This window comes from Neovison vison, chromosome 8 (genome assembly GCF_020171115.1).
Source record: "Neovison vison isolate M4711 chromosome 8, ASM_NN_V1, whole genome shotgun sequence".
In the NCBI taxonomy this organism is placed as follows: domain Eukaryota; kingdom Metazoa; phylum Chordata; class Mammalia; order Carnivora; family Mustelidae; genus Neogale; species Neogale vison.
In genome coordinates, this window is record NC_058098.1 from 142,757,018 (window position 1) to 142,777,234 (window position 20,217).

Genomic DNA, 20,217 nt, shown 5'->3' on the forward strand with positions numbered 1-20,217 from the left:
GGTGAAAAAGGAACATAGCAGGAAAAAGTCAAGGAAACATTTTCCTTGGTTTCTGGCAAATTCATTCAAGATAATGGGGCAGGCCCACGGGTAGGCTGAGGGCCGGTGAGACACCCACAGAGGCGAGCAGGTGGAGGAAAGCCGGGCACCAGGCTTCGGGGTGCCTGGCTGTAACATTCTAACTTCTGCTATCATCGTGTTTATTTAGGAAAACAGATGTAAAGGGCTCAGACAAATCCATGTTTTCCTGCCGTTTAAGTACACACTTGTTCCTCGTATTAACTTGGATCTTAACCCCCAGCGAGCCCAGAGTCACCCAAAGCAACAGGAGACCGGAAGGCTGGGACAGCGCCGGCCACACCCCACACGGCGCTGGGCCCAGGTCATGGCCCCAGACCCAGGCAGGAAGGCGTCTTCTCCTCCTGCGCCGACGGCTCGCTGCTAAGCTCCCTGAACCTCTCTCTGTGAACGCCTGCGGGACTCGGCCGCCCGGCGCCGGGCAGGACGATGGATGGCAGTGTCCGGTCTGGGTTCCCGTCCCCAGAGCATCGTCCTCGCCCGGTCACGACCGGACACACGGAGCCGAGATCTACCGACCAGCGAGGGCCTGTCCGTGTCCCCCTGAGGACGGGAAAAGGAGCCTCGACAAGGTGCTTTCGTGTTAAGTCGGTTCTCACCGTATGCCTGAACGTGGCCTCATTAACAAGGGGCCCTCGGTGGGCTGACCCCTGGATTGCCCCCTCCTACAGCTCTGCCCCCACACCCCCAAAATGCCTGTGCGTGGCAGGAGACCCCTATTTCCTGAGGCCAATCAGATGCCCAAGGAGCTAAGCACGTAAGTGTCCGCTCGATGGGCGTCCCCGAAGGCGCTGCCCCAGCAGGAAGGGCCTTCCTTAGCCAGGAGGACGGGTCCCAGGGTTCTAGCAGCAGAGCCCCAGGGACCGGACACACCATTTCCGGCCACAGAACATGAGTGGGTTAAGAACCAAGGTCACCCCACTCCTCACCCACGGCCGGAGGAGGAGCCACATGCCCCCACCCCCAGCAGAAGTGATGCAGGAAAGTCTCTCCTTTAGACCTTCTCCTCCATGGCAGAGGACGAAAGATCCGAGGGCCGTCCACAGGTGTCGGGGTGGGGCCACGCTTGGCGGAGCCCACGGGACGTCTGGGGGTACAGTGTGCCCCCGAGGCAGCCCGGCCAGCGCCTGACATACTTATTTCGAAGCCAGATGATCTCGGGCTTGGGGTTGCCTTCTGCTCTGCATGTGAAGAACACGGTGTTCCCCAAGGTGACGTCTGCGTCCTGGGGCTCTGATGTGATCCGGGGCCTCTCTGTGCCAAGAAGGAAATGGAGATCTCTGGGTCTTAACCATCCCGTAAAAGCAAACAAGAACCCAAACCAAATTCCTCATGTTCCGGAGAAAATCCCAAGCGAACCATCTATCCCAGCCACAAATGCTCCCACAAGGAGGACAGACGGGTTCTCTGCAGAGATGCGCTGAGGCCTTAGCCGGCCCGTCCCGACCCTCAGATGTGCCGCGAACAGCCTGGGTGACGACGGGCACCCGGCAAGGCCCCAGCGGCTGTTCACCCTCCCGGAGAGCAAGGGACCTGTGTGCACGGCGCACCCCGCGGAAGATTTTAGTAAGACAGAAGATAATGCTTTCGAGCTACAGCAGCCCCGAGAGCAGGAAACTCTCCCATGCAGGGCACGGCAGTGGAACTTTGTCCCTTGTCCCCCAGGTGTGTCCCCCTCCCACGGCCCAGGCCGGAGGGGATGACCCCTCCTCCAGTCTGCTAACTGGCGGCTGCTCCGCGTCCTCTGTCTCTGCGACCACAGGGCTGGGGAGGCAGACAGAGCACCCACCGCGGCCGAGCCTGGCCCAGACGCCCCGATGGGTCGAGTCCGAGCCGGCCAGTGGTGGGAGCCAGGACGGCCTGTGCTCCAGACGAGGGAGCAGACGCCCGACGAGGACGCCAGGGCTGGCCCAGGGGACTCTGCCGGGTGGGACAGGTTTGACTCCAGGGGAAGCGGAGCACTCGGGCTTGTCCCCGAGGTGCCCACAGCCCAGTACCCCTGCTCATGTGCACTGGAGGCCTGTGGGGCAGGGGCGTGGGGGGCAGGAGAGACAGCACGTGCCAGGAGCCGGAAGACGACAGTCGCTCCGATGGTCACACAGGAGCATCCTGGCCGGGTCCCACCGAGACGCCATCTGGGGACCCCGACACGGAAGACAGGCGTGGGGCGCCTCCCTCTGCCGGGCTCACTCACCACAGTCCAGCTCCTCGGGTGTGACGGAGGCCACCGAACGGCCCTGCACGCGCCGCGGGTGCTCACAGGTGGCGGCCGCCTGCGCATGCCCCGACTGGGCGTAGGTTCTCAGCAGCTCCGCCAGCCACAGGATCCCACAGTCACAGCGCAGCGCGTTCGAGTCCAGCCGCCTGGCGGGGGGAAGACCGTGGGACGTGGGGTCTGGCCCACCGCGCACGGGCCGGGCCCACAAGCCGCTGGGGCGGCCGCGCACAGGACAGGAGGCAGCGTCGGCCGGAGGCCGCGTCCGTCCACGGAGGCAGAGTGGGAAGGGGACCCACGTCGGCCAGCTCCCCATGCAGGGGCCCCGCCGGCTGCCCCAGCACCCTGTTTCTGGCACCTTCTCTGCTGCCGTTTATCTCCCGAACACGGAAGTGCTTCTCCTAGCTGCCCACAGCGCCGTTTCCAGCGCGGCCGCCGCCGGCTTTATCCAGGAGTCGTGAGAGCCAGCGACGCAGTCTTACCTCACGGCTCTCCGCGCCGGACCTGCACCGCCGGACGCCAAGCTCCCCACATACCCTCGGGGACGGCCGCACAGCAGCCCGAGGCCCCTGGGCAAAGCGCAGGGAGGCGTCCGGTAACCGGCCCTCACGCTCCTCTACTCCTGTGACGGGACCACCCGGCCCAAGACGCCGTGTCTTCAGGGGCCTCGAGACACTGGGAGGCCCGCGCGCTTCACGTCTAGGTGTGGGAACGCCTAGCGCGGGGAACAGGACAGAGTCCTTCTCGGGGGACCTTCCTCCCACCACTGAAACCGCAGCATGGCATTGAAGATGAATCTGAAGGAGCATCTGGGGGGGCCGTCGTTAAGCCTCCGCCTCCAGCTCAGGTCATGATCCTGGGGTCCTGGGACTGAGCCCCACATCGGGCTCCCCGCTCGGTGGGAAGCCTGCTTCCCCCTCTCCCACTCCCCCTGCGTGTGTTCCCTCTCTCGCTGTGTCTCTCTCTGTCAAATAAATAAATAATAAAAAAATTAATCTGAAGAATTTCAAATTGATTTTAGAAATGTCTCGCTTGCCTATGAAAGGGTCGATCTGCTGGTACAGCCCCCGCATCGCCGGGCCCCCCGGCTGTGCCCGCTCCAAGGGTGCAGGGCCTCCTGCCCTTTCCTGAGAGGAACCCACACTCCGCAGCCCAGCTCGGGGCCGGTCAAAGCCGCGGGGACACGGGGCTGCGCAGAACACACACTCACAGTCTCTTCATGGATTCCAAGTGATCGAATGTTCCTGGAGCCAAATGTGTGATTCGGTTGTTATGTAAGAATCTGTTGAAAGAGACAATACAACAAACCAACATCTAAAATCCTTCTTACATGTGTAGAAAAGAGTATGAACAGTCCAAAAACGCAGCTTCTAAAAAAATAACTCAGTCTCTTAATCTCACGAAACAAACTGTGGGTTGCTGGAGAGAGGGGGGTTGGGAGAAGGGGGGTAGGGTTATGGACATTGGGGAGGGTATGTGCTTTTGGGTAAATTGGAAGGGGAGGTGAACCATGAGAGACTATGGACTCTGAAAAACAATCTGAGGGGTTTGAAGTGGCGGGGGTGTGGGAGGTTGGGGTACCAGGTGGTGGGTATTATAGAGGGCATGGCTTGCATGGAGCAGTGGGTGTGGTGAAAAAATAATGAATAATGTTTTTCTGAAAATAAATAAATTGGAAATATTTAAAAATTTGAAAAAAAAAAAAAACTCAGTGATTGCATTATTTCATGCAAATGAACCTGAGAATATTATTTAGCCCAGAAAAGATCCAAGGTTTGTTTTTTGTTTTCATTTTTTTTTTTTCTATTTTTATCACCATTCCCGAAGAAACAGACCTTGTCAGTCCTGCTTCTGAATTGAGAGACAAGGAGCAGGCACTCTGCACGGTCAGTTCTGAGGTTTGGACAGACAGTGGCCTCCCCACCTCCCACAGAACCTGGACAGCGCCACGGCCCAGGGCCGCGGGCAGACTCGGGGACGGGAGGAAATGCAACTTACAGCCTTTCCAGCTTCGGCAAATGTTGGAAGGACTCTGGGTCCAGAGTTTCTATCTGATTAAAGTGCAGATATCTAGACAAATATAAAAAAAGAGAGAGAGACAGAGAGAAGAAACAGACTTGAAACAGTTTTACTTCCGCAGATCTAGATTTCCTGCTCAAAAAAGTTTCCTAAGGCCTTTCAAATTCTTATGTCAGTACCTCCCTAGATTCCCTACATTACATGGAAAACAAGTGAAATCATCAAATCCTAAGATTAGATACGATTAAAAACTGGGCACAGACTGGAGGAGTGAACGGCTATCGGTGACCCTGACCGAGGCCCCCCACGCACGGGGCCAGACTGCCCGGCCGTGACCTCCGCGCGGTATGTGGGCCTTTGCAGGAAGAGTTCCCGTAGCCCCCCTACGGCACATCTGTACGTGTATGAACACCTTCGATCCTCTAACCTCTGAATTTCCCGGGGGCGGGGGGCTTACACTGACCGAGCACACAGGTAACCACAGAAACAACGAAGCGCAAAGTCACACGTTTCCTCAAATGTGCTCAATCACACAAATATCCAGCATTTACTCATCTTCTGCTGTGTCTCCTGGCTTTCCACAATCTACACATTTCTCAGTACAACTAATGTCCTCTCATTTTCCTAAATACTGCCTTTCTCACTGTGAAAATCGGTGTTTTTCCCCTTAAGTGACACAGTGGACACAGGCTTGGACGCGGCCGTGAGACAGGGTGCTCTGCCCCGTGTGCCCCCCCCACAACATGCGGAGAAGAGAGATCCCTGCCCCCCCCCAGCTCACTCACGCAGGGCCCGGCAGAGCGGCAGGGACAGACGGACACGGGCGGTTACGGGTTTCATCATGAACCGTAACACCAGGCAGAAAGCGTTCTCAAAACGCACCCTGGATGCTCAGAGACCATCACCAATGTTGAAATTCCTGGGACTGCAAGGTCACCCAAGGTCAGTTGTGCTTCCTTGCCTGTCTGTGCCTCCCTGGCCCAGCTCCCGGGAGGGCACCACGGGGACCCCGAGTCTGGGAGGTCGCAAACGCGGCTGCAGAGCACAGAGCCATGTCCTGCCCGTCGTCCTCCACTCCTGGGGGGACGCCCGCGAGCAGGGTGTATGGGAGCCTGAAGCGGGGGTGGGGGGGAATGTAGTCCCTGTCACAGGAGAAGCCTGAAGGAGACCACCCCCCCCCCCGTTAGCAGGCAGGTGGGTGCTGGGGAGGCGTCCTAGGAGGGAGGGGGAGGAGGGAGGGGGAGGAGGGAGGAGGGAGGAGGGAGAGCCTCCTTGCCCTGATTCACTGAAGCTTGTCTCCACGGCCCTCAGAGACAAGGCTGAGGCCACAGCTCTGGGCAGGCGGGGCACCCCTGCCCTCCACGGCCCCAAGCCAGCCATGGGCGCCAGCCCCAACCTATGCTGCCTGACTCTGGTCACACGTGCTCAGCACACAGGACGAGCGGGACAGCCCAGGCTCCGCAGACCCCCGGCACCCTCGAGCTGGCCTCTGAAGGGCGAGAGGGGCTCCCGGCATGGGGGGGAGCCCCGGCAGGACCCAGCCCCCCGGACGACAGCGCGCACCCACAGGAACAGCCTCGTCTGCGGGCGGGGACCCGGTCCTGAGCGTGTCTGTGGCCCGTCAGACACCCACGGAAGGAAGGGAGCCGCGTCCTGGCGGACAGACCCTCGCTGCCCGAGCCGGGCTGTGGCGGCTTCCGGACCCGGACCCGCCGTCTCCAGCACGACCGGACGCGCCGCTCCCGGGGCCGGAGCCTCACGTCTCCCCAGACGCCGCCTGCGTCCTCCTCGCCCCCCGTCAGGGCGAGCACCGCCGGACTCCGGCTTGTTTCAGTCCGACGGCTCCCGGGGCGACGGCTACGAGGATGCTGGGCCCCAGGAGAGGCGCGTCAGGCGTCCGGATTGTGTCCTTCACCGACTCGCCGTCCACCGCGGCCTCTAACTTTCGGTCCCTCCTCCCCTGCGGGGGCACCGCACGGACGCGACGCACAGCGGCTTCCCCGTCCTGCCGCCGGCGGTGCCCGCAAACCCAGCAGAGCGGCTCGCACCGGAGTCAAGACCCCGAGACCCTCGCGCATGGTCTGTGTTTGGGGGAGCCCCTGCCCCGGCTCTGCCCTGTCTCTGCCGCGGCGTCTCCGGAGACGGGCCTGTGCCCGGCAAGCGGAGGAGCCACGCAGACGCGTGGACAGCCGCCGCGGAAGAACGTCGGGCCGCGTCACAGCCGACGGCCGCGTCCAGCCCTGCGACCGTAACCGTGCGGCCGTCTGAAATGCCTCGGAACCAGCTCAGCCCCTTCCCACCAGAAAAAGCTCTCACCAGGAATTCTACTCAAAAAACCCTGCTGCCTTCATATGCCGCCAAAGAAACAACATCCGACACACACTAACTAGAAACACAGGAAAAAAGCTCATTTTCTCCAGAATAATGACATAAATGCAGAAAGGAAGCGGACGAGTGCAGAGTCACTAAAGGAAACAGGTACAATGAAACCATCCTCCTCGTCCCCCACTGCCCGGAGACCCGCCCCGAAGACCTTCCCTGGTTCACACGTCCATCCCTGCTGTGCATGGGGAGCACCGTGGAGGCGGGGCCTGCCTGGTCTCAGGGACGCTGGGCACGGGCCGCCGTCAGCAGAGACCGGGGCCGTGCCCTGGTGGGGCCGGGGCTCAGACAGAACTGCTCTTTCTACCGCATGCACGCACTCCCTACGTCCCCGTTAGTACAGGCATGCATCGTGCAAACAGCAGACTTAGTTCATCGGCCCTACAAGAGGCAAGGGGCGGGTGGCATCCCAGACAGCCACGTGCGGGGGGGACACTTACAGTTGCTCTAGAGAGGCAAGTCCCTTAAATGCTTGCCTGTCAATTGACTGGATCTCATTCTTGTACAGATAGCTGAAACAAGAAACGGGAGCGTTAGCACACGACAGGCCACAACGTCAGAGGAGAGAAGGCTTGCGCTGACACGTGGGGCAGTTCCAAATTCACGACTGTATCATAACACGGACCAAACCCCGACACGGCGCCGCGGCTCCCCTCACGGAGGTTCCCGGCCCTTCCTCAAAGGGAAGTCTCCCCCGGCAGGCTGTCCACCCCCCACCCCGTCTTCCGGAGAGCCCCAATACGAAGCAGACATGTCTTCGCCCAGCAGAATCCCCTTCTCACGAGACGGGGGCAAGGTGGGCGGGCGGGAGCGTCAGAGACTGTTCTCACGCAGTCTGTAAGCGAAAAACGGTTTCTACCTTTTTCGTCGGTTGAAAATTGCGAAAGAAGACTAACAGTTCACGACACAGGAAAGTTATTCGGAACCTGAACTTCTGTGCCCGTGACTAACACGGACACATCAACTTAGTCCACGGCCGATCGGGGCCACGTGGCAGAGCCAAGCCGCCACGGCAGAGCCGAGCGGCCCACGAAGTCTCAGAGACGTGCTGCCACGTACCAGAAAGTCTGCCGACTTCTGGGCAGAGCCACAAGGTGAGGCGCCTCCAAGTGCCCCGCACCCAGGACGGGACTCGGGGTCGGCACCGTCCTGCACACACCGGCTCGTGGCAGGTCACGGGAAGGCAACGGCGTCCTGCGCCTCAGACAGAGCATCGGGGCAGAGACGTGTGTCTGCCCTGCTTCGTCCCCACTCACGACCTCAGAGCCACGCTGGCCCCTCCCTGCCATCCGCAGGGTCTCCCGGCACCGCAGCATCGGCCGGCAGGGTGTCTGCCCGCCCGCCCACTCCAGCGAACAGGCCTGCTCTGTGTTAACGCCCTGCGACCGCACGCTCCGGTCCCAGACGGTGTGCGCGGCCCCGCCTGTCCTTGCGGTCGGGGCGGGCAGCCTCACGGGCCCTGCTCCGCTGCCTCTGACCGCCGCCACCCCACGCAGCGGCTAATCCTTCTCCCTCGCGCTCGTCCGCCGAACGGACCCCACGGAGAGCCACAGCCTCTGCGCGAACAGGCGTCGCCCCCGCCGGCCCAGGACCCAGTGCCGCAGCAGAGCCGGTGCAGAGCCGGGCCCCGTGGGACGGAGTCGTCCGCCGGCCGCCGGCTAGTGTGGTTGTGACCCTAAAGTCTCCGCCGGTGTGCAGAGCAGGGGCGGCCGCTGGGATCACCGGGGGTCAGCAAGCGTGTGGAAACCAGAAAGAACATGGCCTGGCCCCAGAACTTACGCTCTGGTGGGAGCCCCTGCTCCCTTACGGCCCAGCGGGGTTTCGGGCTCATTCCTCTGGGACGGCGGGGCGACCGCCTGATGGCAGCGTCTGTCCACACACACGTTAAAGGCCACGGGAGTGCGCGACAGCGGAGCTAACACGGGCGGTGTGTGTTTCCGAGGGCGTGGGACCAGCCTCCATCTTCCTAAAATCATGGGCACGGACCGTCCTCCGATAGTGGGTTCTGAAGAGCACTTGACACCAGGGTCCCCTCTGGACGGGAGGCTCCTCCCAGGACGTAACCGCACCGTCTGGCAGCGTCCGTGGAGGGAAGGCGGACAGCGTCCCACAAGCCGCTGGGGTCCGGCACATAACCCGTGCTCAGCTTCGAAGAGCACAGACTAGTCGTCACGGCAGCCGTAACCAGTGAGCTCCGGGGGAGCCCGCCCTGCAGCTGCAGTGTCCTCCACCGGCTCGCGGCGGGGCCGTCTCCTGCCGAGGCCCGGCTCCGGGGGGACCGTTCTTGCCCCTGCTCCTGGGGTCCTGCTCACGAGCACCCCACCCCAGGTCCCGCTGACCACGGCACACCCCCCGCAGGGACCAGGTGTCATCCACCAGGGGCCATCGCGGACGTGGGGGCAGGAGGCTGGGGCACGGGGCCTCGAAGGGGAGCGGCCGGCAGGAGAGGCTTACGAAGCCTTCCTTAGAAAAAATCATTTTAAGTGGAAAATGGGGCATCCCAAAGTATTTAACACGAAATGTTTGCAGGTTAAATAATAAGTTGTTCTTAATTAATTTAAGCCAAAAGCAAAATAAAAAATTGAAGTCACACACACACACTCACTCAGCTCATGGAACCTACTTTCTACGAAACCAAAACCTTTCTTCTGGACCTTGTACAGCACTTAGAATTTAAAAATAAAACAAATCAAATCAATAAAAACTCAAGAATAAAAGGCCCTTCACTCATTTTTAAAATAAGCAACAAGGCTTAGTAATTCTGTATGTTATTCTATTTTATTCTAATTCTAATTCTATTCTACTGCAAAGATTAACAAACTACGCCGAAAGTAATGGAAAAGTATTTATGCCTAACAACGGCCTTCACTGAGGGGTACGTACCTCTGTAAACACGGTTAAGAACCAATGACATTGGAAACCAAACAGTTTGTAAAATACACAGCAACACTAACAATGTGACTTTATTTTAAAAATCAACGTGACTTCTAGACACTCACGTGCGTTTAGGACATAAATTTCCCAAAAAAGTCCCTGATCTCAATCTCTCATTAAAGTGGTTCTCTCTAAAAGCTCATCGAAGTCTTAAAAGAAAGAGTAACTTGCTCAAAGCCCACGACGCGCAATTTTCTCTACAGCAGGAAGGTTCTGGAACGTGGGTCCTGACGCTTCCCGCCCTGCAGACAGTGCCCGACGGCGGGGAGGCCGGCACGAGCTTGCAAGGTCGTCTTCTAACTGCCGAGCTCACGTGTCAGTGCTCATGTAGGGATTGACTAAAATCAGTCTCAAACGGCAAACTACAATTTTACTACCTAAAAAGAGGAGGAGGTGACGTCCGTCGGAGGACGACGGGGCAATCAGCGGACCAGGGCACCCTCGCACCTCGCCCACGGCCCGAGAGGCCGCCTGCAGCCGAGCAGGGCCGCGAGCCCCCCGCCCCGCACGGCCTTCGGGGCCGGCCCTCACGCTCCGCGCTCCCACGTGCCCGACGGCTGAGCACACACCCCGAGCGCCCCACGGCCGCGTGCTTCACACCGACAAACTCGCATTTAAAACCCGAGCCCAACATCCATTCGGTGCCTGTGGAGATGGACCCGGAGACGGCCGCGCCCGCACGAACGGCGGCTCCCGGTCGGGAACAAGCGTGAGCGTGAGGGCCAAGCACGGACGGTCCACTTACAGATACTTCAAATTCTCCAGGTCCTGGAACGCTCCGCTGGGGATGCTCTTGATCTGGTTGTTGTTGAGAAGCCTGCGAGAGAGTCTGAGTGAGGCCCGAGCCCCGACCCGCGCGGGGGGCACGCTCCGGCCGCTTGGAAAAGGTCGCGAGAGGACTCTGGCGCGGAGCCCGGCCCGGACGCCGGCCAAGCACCCCACGCACACGGAAGGTGCCAGCCCTCGCCCTGGGACGATGCGCTTTCGCGGGGGACCGGTGTCCCTGTCACCGCACGCCATGCCCCTCCCCACACACTGACCAAATGCCCTCTTCGATGCAAAGCAGCGTCTCTCTGTCCTGCCGTCTGTCGGACTGCCCACCTCGGCTAAGGGGAAAGCCAGCGTGGACGTGCAGGGTGGTCTCCCCAGGGTCAGACCGCTCCCCCCACCGGCTCCCAGGACGGCAAGGGAACCGATCCTGCTCCCAGGGCTCCCGTGCCAGTAGCCACCCTCCGGAGCAAAGAGCCAGAGACGGCATCGTCCTGGCAGGCTCCGGATAGGACGGGAGGCCAGGTCAGCCGCAGAACCTCTGGGTGCCCGTCAGGCCTGTCCCCTTCATCTGTCCATCCCTGGGACTCGGCATCGGTGCCCAAAGGGATGGCGCCCCCACCCCTGCTGGGCCCTCATAGCCAGGAGAAGCGCCCCCCCTGCCCCCTGCAATGGGGCCTATCACCTCGTACCAAGGCGAAGGATCTGGCCCAGCCTGGGACCGAGGCCCTCACAGAAAGACAAGAGGACACATGGCCACGGGGTCTGGGTCACACCTACTTATGAGGGACCCACATAGGTCCACGATGTCAGACAAGACAGGACAGCGGCCGAGCTCCGGTTCCACGGCCTGACATCTCAATGCACACGTTCTGTTCTAGCGACCCGTGTCCACGCCCCCCGTTCCTGCCCGACCACGGATAACCGGGGCTGACCCCAGGTGACAGGTGTGACAATGTCTACACTTGTTTCCTGCCGGGTCCCAACAGGATGTGAGGTTCGGACTTACAACGTGTTCAAGTTTCTCAGCTTTCTGAACACCCCGGGCTGGATCTCCCTGATTCTGTTGAAGCGCAGATCCCTAGGGGAGAAAACACAAACAAGAAATGCAATTATGCAGAGAAATATGCAGGCGTCACCGGTGCAGTGTCCTCTCACGGAGTTCCGGCACGACGCTGGGCCACGTAAGGAATGGAACCCCGCAGCCCCGGTCCTGGACCAGACGTGCCTTCACGGAGGCCAGCGGGACGAGTGAGCGTTCGTCCGGATGACGGCGGCGAGACCACGTCTCGGGAGTGTGCTGGGACGCCGGCAAATAAAACCTCCTCGAAGCACACCCCCACCTTTGCCGACCCTGAGGGTGCGCGAGGAACCACACCCCCACCTTTGCCGACCCTGAGGGTGCGCGAGCCCTCCCCCCACAAACCCAGCGTCGACCGGTGCGGACGGCCCCGGCTCTGGGAGAGCCACAGTGCTTTGGCAGCCTCTCCACAGTCTCTCGAGCTGGGGTTCGGGGGTCCCGCCGCGAACCGACTGCAATGTTTTCTGGATGAGTTCAGAGCTCCCGGTGAGCCGGGAAGATCCACACACCCGGCGTGTCAGCCCAAACTCCACACTTCCACGCGGTTCTCGTGCATGGTACATGTGTGCTGGAGCACAGCTACTGCTTTCTTGCGGACAGAGGGACGACCTGGGCAGCCCAGGGGAGACCAGAGCACGAGGCCACGTCCACGGAGAGACAGGGCTGCCCGCGGCTGCTGGCGGCATGGGGGGAAGCGGCTGGTGGAGGGGCCCCTCCACGGAACAGGTACGAGGCCAGGCTCCGGGACCACAAGCTCAGGGGCAGAAGGTGTGCACATGCCCATTTTTACCCCCTGAACTAAAATCTATCAATTAAAGTAAGAAACATAAAAGCTGTAAATTTAATTAAAATCTATCATTTTAAATTAGTCTATAAATGCAGTATTTATGAAAGTCACAGAAAAGTAAATAAAGACCACTTTCTTTATCAAAGAGTCTTGGAAAACTTAAGATTCCCTGCTCAAAGGAAACAGCCAACAAACAAAGAGGCAACCCAGGGAATGGAAGATACTCACAAATGACAGTACAGATAAAGAGCTGATATCCAAGATCTATAAAGAACTCCTCAAACTCAACACACACAAAACAGACAATCACGTAAAAAAAATGGGCCGAAGACATGAAGACACTTCTCCAATGAAGACATACAAACAGTCAAAAGACACATGAAAAAATGTTCATCATCACTAACCATCAGGGAGATTCAAATCAAAACCACACTGAGGTATCACCTTACACCAGTCAGAATGGCCAAAATTAACAAAACAGGAAACAACATGTGTTGGAGAGGATGTGGAGAAAGGGGAACCCTCTTCCACTGTTGGTGGGAATGCAAGTTGGTGCAGCCTCTTTGGAGAACAGTGTGGAGATTCCTCAAGAAATTAAAAATAGAGCTTCCCTACGACCCTGCCATTGCACTCCTGGGTATTTACCCCAAAGATACAGATGTCGTGAAAAGAAGGGCCATCTGTACCCCAATGTTCATAGCAGCAATGGCCACGGCCGCCAAACTGTAGAAAGAACCAAGATGCCCTTCAACGGACGAATGGATAAGGAAGATGTGGTCCATACACACTATGGAGTATGATGCCTCCATCAGAAAGGACGAATACCCAACTTTTGTAGCAACATGGACGGGACTGGAGGAGATGATGCTGAGTGAAATAAGTCAAGCAGAGAGAGCCAATTATCATATGGTTTCACTTACTTGTGGAGCATAAGGAGTAACACGGAGGACATGGGGAGATGGAGAGGAGAAGTGAGTTGGGGGAAACCAGAAGGGGAGATGAACCATGAGAGACCGTGGACTCTGAGAAACAAACTAAGAGTTTTGGAGGGAAGGGGGTGGGGGGTTGGGTGAGCCTGGTGGTGGGTATTGTGGAGGGCACCGATTGCATGGAGCCCTGGGTGTGGTGCACAAACAACAGATTCTGGAACACTGAAATTTTAAAAATTTAAAAATTTTAATTTTTTAAAAAATTTAAAATTAAAAAAAAAAAAAGATTCCCTGCTCACAGGCTCAACCCCCATAATATGGAGTCCCAGGGTTACTATGGGAGCAACTGGGGGCCCCCATTCCCATGAAGTCCGACTCGGTGCCACTGAGTAGATGTGGACGAGTCTCTGCAGAGGCACCTACTTAAAACAAGATCACCCCAGCACGAGGATGGCCCTGCTCCAGCAGGACTGCTGTCCTCAAAGAAGGGGGAGATCCGGCCACAGGCCAGCCAAGGCAGGGAGTACGGGAGGTGGCGTGATTCTCTCCCAGCGCCCCGGAAGGACCGGATCCTCGACCGCGGCTGCCGCCCAGACCTGCGAACTGACGACTTCGGCGGGAGCTCCATGCGTGGGGCTCTGCGCAGGCAGCCCTGGGAAACCAAGAAAGGGCTCCCGGAGCAACACTTGGTCTATGTCAGGAGTGACGCTTCCCTCCTGACCCTCACTGACCTCTCCTGATGTTCATAAACTTTTAAGGAATCTGACCATTTTGAGCCAACTCAAGCGTCGTAAATGATTTGAACAATCAGTTCTAGTTTACCGTGCGAGAAAAGGCTTTTCAGAAAGTATTTAAGTCACTAAAATGAATTGTGCTGACTCAGGAGCAAGCAAACGAAATGTGGAACTTTGGGGCATCTGCTTCTTGGCTCTGGGTCAGGGTCCAGGGTAGCGGAGGCCCCAGGCGTCGGTCCCCAGCTGCCCTGGGCGGTGGACCCGGCCCTCACCGTGCGCTCTCCTGGTCCCCAGAGCCACCAGCACGCTCTCTGGGAACGCGGCCCCCTGCACCGATCTGTGGCTCTTAAATCCAGGAGAAGCTGATCTGTATCCACAGTGAGGACACGGCGGCGGTTTGGCTGCTGAGATGCCGAAACCACGTCCCCAAGAGGAGGGTGGGTGTCTCCGAAGGCCACGTCCCCCGTGGGAAATGGGTCCGAATCAGGGGCACAGACGGGCTAGCTGAGCCGCAGCGTGAACACAGGTGACGAGAAGCTCTGTCCTCGCATGGGATGAACGCGGGCTCGCCCAGGACTCGGTCAGAACCCCCTGGCGTACGTGGAGAAGACGTCCCCTGGAACGGGGAACGCGACGTGCACGGGCGCGCAACAGACTCGGTCGGGACATACCACCACCAAGAAGCCAGGCCCCAAGTCCTCAGGAAGGATGGCGGCTGGGCACAGGCAGCTTCTGACGCCCGCTCCCTGTCAGACCCAACACAGAGGGAAACACGCGGAAGCCCCAGAACCTGGCAAGCAGGCCGCTGCGGGACAGACGCCTCGGCCACCTCCGGATGCCGCAAGCCCGGCCTGCGGGTGTGAGGCTCGTGCCCGGAGCCCCGGGAAGGCATGGAAGGAGGCCGCACCTGTCAGCCGCCGCACCCCAGTTCTGAGCGCCCGGGCAGGGGGGGCCTCGCAGAGACCTGGGGTGCGGGGACACGCACGTCAGATGTGAACACCCTGGGGGTGGCGAGCCGAGTTCAGAGCGGTTAACGCACTGGTACACGGGTTAGGCGCTGCAGCAGGAGCTGATACAGCCATAGAAAGTCCGCACGGAGAGCCCCGGCCCCATCGGAGACCTCATGTCACTCAGGACCCAACACCGCCCACTCCTGCCACCCATTCCCAGCACCCAGACGTCACCCCCGCTCTCCGGCAAGACCCCTTCCGTGGCCGCGCCCACCGGATGCCCTCGTCCCTCCCGCAGAAACCCTTGCACAGGCTGTCCCTGTCCTGCGAGGGCATCGCGTCTGGTCAGGACTTGGCCTCCAAGACCAGGTCAAGCGGCCCTGTGGGGATACACGTCATTTTAGGTGGATTCCTGCAGCTCGGTGGTTACAGGGCACGCCGATCTCCGGTCGGTACACCGCACCCCGGCGTGCAGAAAAGGAAGAACTTGCGCCAGGCTTGGTGCCAACGGCAGTGACCACTTTGGGCAAAGCCACGACCGTCTGTTTAGAGGCCGTCTACGCCGCGTAACGGCAAAGAACTGCAGGAGGCACCTGCGCTAACGGGATCCTTCATGAGAAACGTCCGGGGCAGATTCAGAATCCCGACGCAGCGGCCGGCAGCCGGGACCAGCCCTGCACGCAAGCACCCGCTCTTCAGGGCCCCGCCCTCCCGAAAGGCACATGGACCCGTCACCAGCGTCTCTGAGGACAGCCCGCCGCGCCCTCCCTGGGGCACACCACTGTGTGCCTGTGGTTCAGTGCCGTCCCCCAACCTCGCTGGGGCGCCTCCCCCTCCCCTCACGGGGGACCCTCTGCTCTTCCTGCAACCCCTCCCCGCTCACTGCCGCCGGCTCCGGTTCCCTCCTCTCTAGCAGGAGAGCCACATGCCGTGCACCTGCGCCCTTCACTCGCTTCCCTCCCCTGAGTAAGCTCAGTTCATGCCCTCCCACTACCCAGGGGCCCCGTCTGCGCTCACTGCTGGGCTCCCGCAGGGGTCACGGACCGCCATCGGTCTGCGCATTACAAACAGCAGGCAATGACTACCTTTCTGTTAGTAGCGTCTGGATCTTTGCAGTAGTATTTCTGGACAGGCTCCTGCAAGCAGAACTGCTGGGAGAGAGGACAGTCACCCATCGAAGAGCCGACATGTGCTGTGCACCTGCTGGAGACTGGTCACTTCCACAGAGACAGCACAGTCCGTGACCCCGCGGGGAAGCGGGCCCTGACGTGTTCCCCACATGGGACCCTCACCGTCATGCCTCTGGCTGGGCTCAAGGAGGCGGGGCTGGGGCTCAGGAGATGGAGGGAGGTCTTGAGTAGAAAGCACAGACAGATGGAGGTCTGCCCCTGAGCAGAGCGCGGTGGGGGTCAGCACACGAGAGGACGGCAGGCAGCGGGCCCTGTGGGCAGTGACAACGAGGAGCCCTGCAGTCCGGCGGGACCGTCCCGGCTCCTGGAGGAGAGGGCGGCCCGCAGGACACACTCCCTGAGCCAGAGCAGGTTCTGGTCTGCTCTTCTTCAGCAGACGCAAGCACAGACCCGTCACACCTCTGAGGCTGGCGTGCGTGTGCCCATCTTCAAACACAGCTCCCACAGCCCACTGCCTTCCCCGAACAGGCTGACCAGCGTGGACAGCACCCACCCCAAGCCCGCCTCTTTCCGCAGGCTGTCCTGAGAATGTGGCACAGACCGCTTGCCCTGGGGCCACCCCTTGGGGCAGTGTGTGCAGCTGGCCGCCTTGAAGGATGAGGCCATGTCCTGTGCAGTCCAAGGGCAGCTTGCCCCCCACTCGCCCTGAAGGCCATCTCCAGGCTCAGCGCTCCCGTCCCCCACGGAGCAGAGCCCCACATCACCGCCAACGGACTCGAGGACTCAGGGACCACAGGAGCAGGACGCGGCGCTGGCTGCCGAGTGGAAGCAGTAAGGGCATCTGTCTCTGACCGGGACCCTCGTGTCCTCCACTGGGACAGACGGACAGAGCTCGGCATCACCTGGGCGGGAACTCGACCCTCTCCGAAGACAGAACCGAGCGCCTGTCTGGGGCCTTCTGGCCTGTGCTTCACTGGGCCTTTCCCTTTACATCTCCCCTAAAACCCGCACGTGCGCAGCTCACGTTTTCTAAAGGGTGACTTACGGGCGACCCCGCGACACAGTCCGTTGAGATTCCAACTGTTGGTTTTGGCTCAGGCTCTGAACTTGGGGTCCTGAGACGGCGCCCGTGTGGGGTTCCACACTCCACTCGAAGTCTGTGTGGGATTCCCTCTCTGTCCGCCTCTGCCCCTCCCTGTTCGCTCACTCTCTTTCTCATTCTCAAACAAATGAGCAAAATCTTTTAAAAATACAGTTTAATTCAGTATTTCCTGAGTAGATCTGAAAAAACAGAAGTCGTGGCTACAATCACAGAACATTTGTACACGATGATAAATCACGTTCATTGGCTTCCGTCTCTACCTTCTTTCAGAGATAATTAGAGGCGGCACAAACGCACACAAAACACCGGCGATAAAAAGCTTAGGGACGCAGGGAGAAGAGGACAGGACGAGGGCAGAGAGAAGGAGTTGAAGGAGCAGAGGACCGAGGCAGGAGGGAGGCTCTAGGCGTCCTCGCGAGCAAGGGAAGGCAGGACGAGAGGAGGCCCAGGGTGGCTTAGCCCAGAAAATCCCCAGCCAAGCGGGGAAGGAGGCACACAGATCCCCTCCGGCTCGTCACTGTACGTAAACAACGTCCCAAGAGGAGGCTCAGGGGCTGACTCGGCGTGGCCCTCCCCGTTGGTCCCCTTCCTCCCCGGGGACCACCGGCGCGATTCTGAAGCATGACTCAAAGCCAGCGCAGACACAAATTTCATCCTGTTTATCTTGGCCCATCCGTCCTGCCTCCAGAGGTCTTTCTGACCCTGATTCGCATTCAAGGGTTTGCTAAGCCCGGGAGGCCTATGTTGTCTGTAAGGAAAAGGCACAAACTCCCTTCTCTACCCAAGCTACTAAAATTTAAAAAAAAAAAAAAAAAAAATTGCAGGTCAGCAAAGGGAAACCCAGTGCAGAGTAATGAAACGCATACGAGCAGGTGTTTCTGGACAAGACACGACCAGGCCGGCCGCCCCGCAGAGACGACCAGGCCGGCTGACACACGGCGGCCATGCAGGGCCCTGGCCGTGACGCCCTGACGTGCAAAGAGCCTGCGACAGAACAGGAGGAGGGCCTAACCCACGTCCGACTTCCAGAACTCTAGGGTGGCCGGACGCCAGGTGCTGGAGGCCCATGGACTCGCCTTCTATCCCGCACCGCTGCGGACGGTGCTTGTAGAACGCGGTAACGCTCTGACGGCTCCCGTCGCCGGGCGGGCCCCTCCAGCCCTGCTGGCCCCCCCATCCCAGAGGGCAGGCCGAGCACCCCTTTTCCGGGTGGCACGCACGGGAACCTGCAGACGTGGGGGCTACTTCCCGGACAAGGGCGCCAGGAGGCCCAGGACAAAAGCAAGCACCGCCCTCTGCTCGGCCGGCAGCCCCGGAGATGGGGAGACGCGGCCAGGGGCCTCCTGCTCCACGCGGCCTGCCCTCGGCCCGGAACCCAGAGAAAGTGGGTAACCGGACTGCGTGTCTGCGTCCCATGGACCGGGGCACGCGCGGCTACCGCTCACCCCCGGATAATGCTGCTCACAGAGGCTCCCGGGCCGGGCTACAACCTGGCCCGCCACGGTCCCTCACCGGCTGCGCCTCCGAAGCAGCAGGAAGGCCTGTCCTGGCTCACCGGTGTGGACGGGGTGGGGGAGGCTCCATCAGGGAGGTGGACAGGAGGAGGACAGTCAGTCCCAGGAGAACCCAGGAGGGTCCTGCCCTGGGGGAGGGGGGCCTCCAGGCTGAGGAGCCTCCTTCCTGCTCCAGGGGCCCCGATTACGGAGAGGCTGGGAAATGGGGTGTGACTAGGCCGCAGCCCCCCAACTCACAGGCACTGACTTGTCACCGTGTCCCTGCGCCCAGTGCTTGCGGAACGGGGAGGCCCGGCCCTACCACCTGCAGGGTCCCCCACCTCCGCAGAAGGCCAGCTGCGGGGAGCCTTCTGATCAATGCCTTACAAGTCTGCCTGGTAAGGATACGCAGAGATGTACATAATAAAAAGAGGAAAGGCAGGCAGATTTTTTTCTCCAATATACACTTCAAAACAGAAACAAATGAGAACAGTTCGAAGCCCGGGACAGAAAACCTTAAAAGAAAACTGATTTTTAGAACTCAATCAAGGTACTGACCCATTCAAAGGAAAACCCTACACAAAAGTTTCTATTTTGGTTTTAGGTATTGGAAGGTTTCCCTTTATTAGTAAATGTATAAAGGCAGCAATGATACTTAAATACTAGAATACTCTGGGATTTAGTGACATTATTTCCTTCGCACAAAAGGCAACACCATCACTTGGATTTGTAATGTGCGACCCTTAACCGATCCTGTGTAACGTTGTTGCTCAGGGTTCACACTTCCACGGGCTACACAGAAAGCAGGGAGGGCAGAGCCTCATTACGTGACACAACCCAGGTGACCCCGGAGGAGCAGGGCAGAAGGGAGGAACTCCTCCAAGGCTGGTCCCCTGCCTCCGACAGGGTCCCCACATGTGGCCTGAAGCAGAGGGACCCCAGCTACACACAGGACAACAGGCAGACGAAAACCCAACAAGAATGTGACTGGAACGAGACGGCCACGGAAGGGACGCACCGGGGGCCTGAGCAGGCAGAGGCTCGGACGGGGGACGCACGGCCCGCGCTGCTGCTTCCAGATGTCCGCCACGTGTGGGGACATCCTGGTCAAAGTGGAGCAGCCTGGTGGCTACCCTGAGCCCGAGACCCCACGCTGTCCTGCAGGTTGAGAAGGAAGCGGGGACATCTCAGAGGCGGGAGGGCAGCTCTGTGCTTGGGCCAGTGGCATGGGGATCCAGCAGGGGAGGGAAGGGGTTCTGGATGCCCACGGCAACTCTGGAGCTGGTGGTCTGCAAACAGCCCTTGGGCAGAAAAGTTCCCAAGTGTCCGCAGCACCGGTGACAGCCCGCCCAGCCCCGGAGTCGGCGTCGATGACGGCCTGGCCCTGCCCACCACTGCTCACGGCTGCAGACCAGTCCCTTTCGCCGCCCCGCGAGCTCCCGATCCAGGAGCCCCGTTGCAGGGAAGGAGGCCCGGCTAGGGCCCTACGCCGTGTCCCTCCCACCGTGTCCTACGGACAGACCCCCAGGCTTCACGGTTCAGAACGTGCCCTTTTCAAGCCACAGGCAACGAAGCCCGTCTGCGCAAAGCCTTCCCTCCCCGCACACGTGAACAG

General features: G+C 59.8%; 1 protein-coding gene across 2 annotated transcripts in view; it reads right to left on the reverse strand.

The window, feature by feature from the left end:
- Nucleotides 1-20,217, reverse strand: part of PXDN (peroxidasin) — a 64,116-nt gene that overhangs the window by 25,131 nt on the left and 18,768 nt on the right. The window contains exons 2-8 of one of the 2 annotated variants that reach the window (XM_044262149.1): nt 11,406-11,477; nt 10,374-10,445; nt 7,135-7,206; nt 4,292-4,363; nt 3,504-3,575; nt 2,273-2,442; nt 1,215-1,332 (exon numbers count right to left, since the gene is read on the reverse strand). In XM_044262149.1, coding sequence (XP_044118084.1) covers nt 1,215-1,332; nt 2,273-2,442; nt 3,504-3,575; nt 4,292-4,363; nt 7,135-7,206; nt 10,374-10,445; nt 11,406-11,477 — 648 coding nt within the window. The remainder of the gene's footprint in view (nt 1-1,214; nt 1,333-2,272; nt 2,443-3,503; nt 3,576-4,291; nt 4,364-7,134; nt 7,207-10,373; nt 10,446-11,405; nt 11,478-20,217) is intronic. The other variant, XM_044262150.1, reaches the window with a different exon arrangement.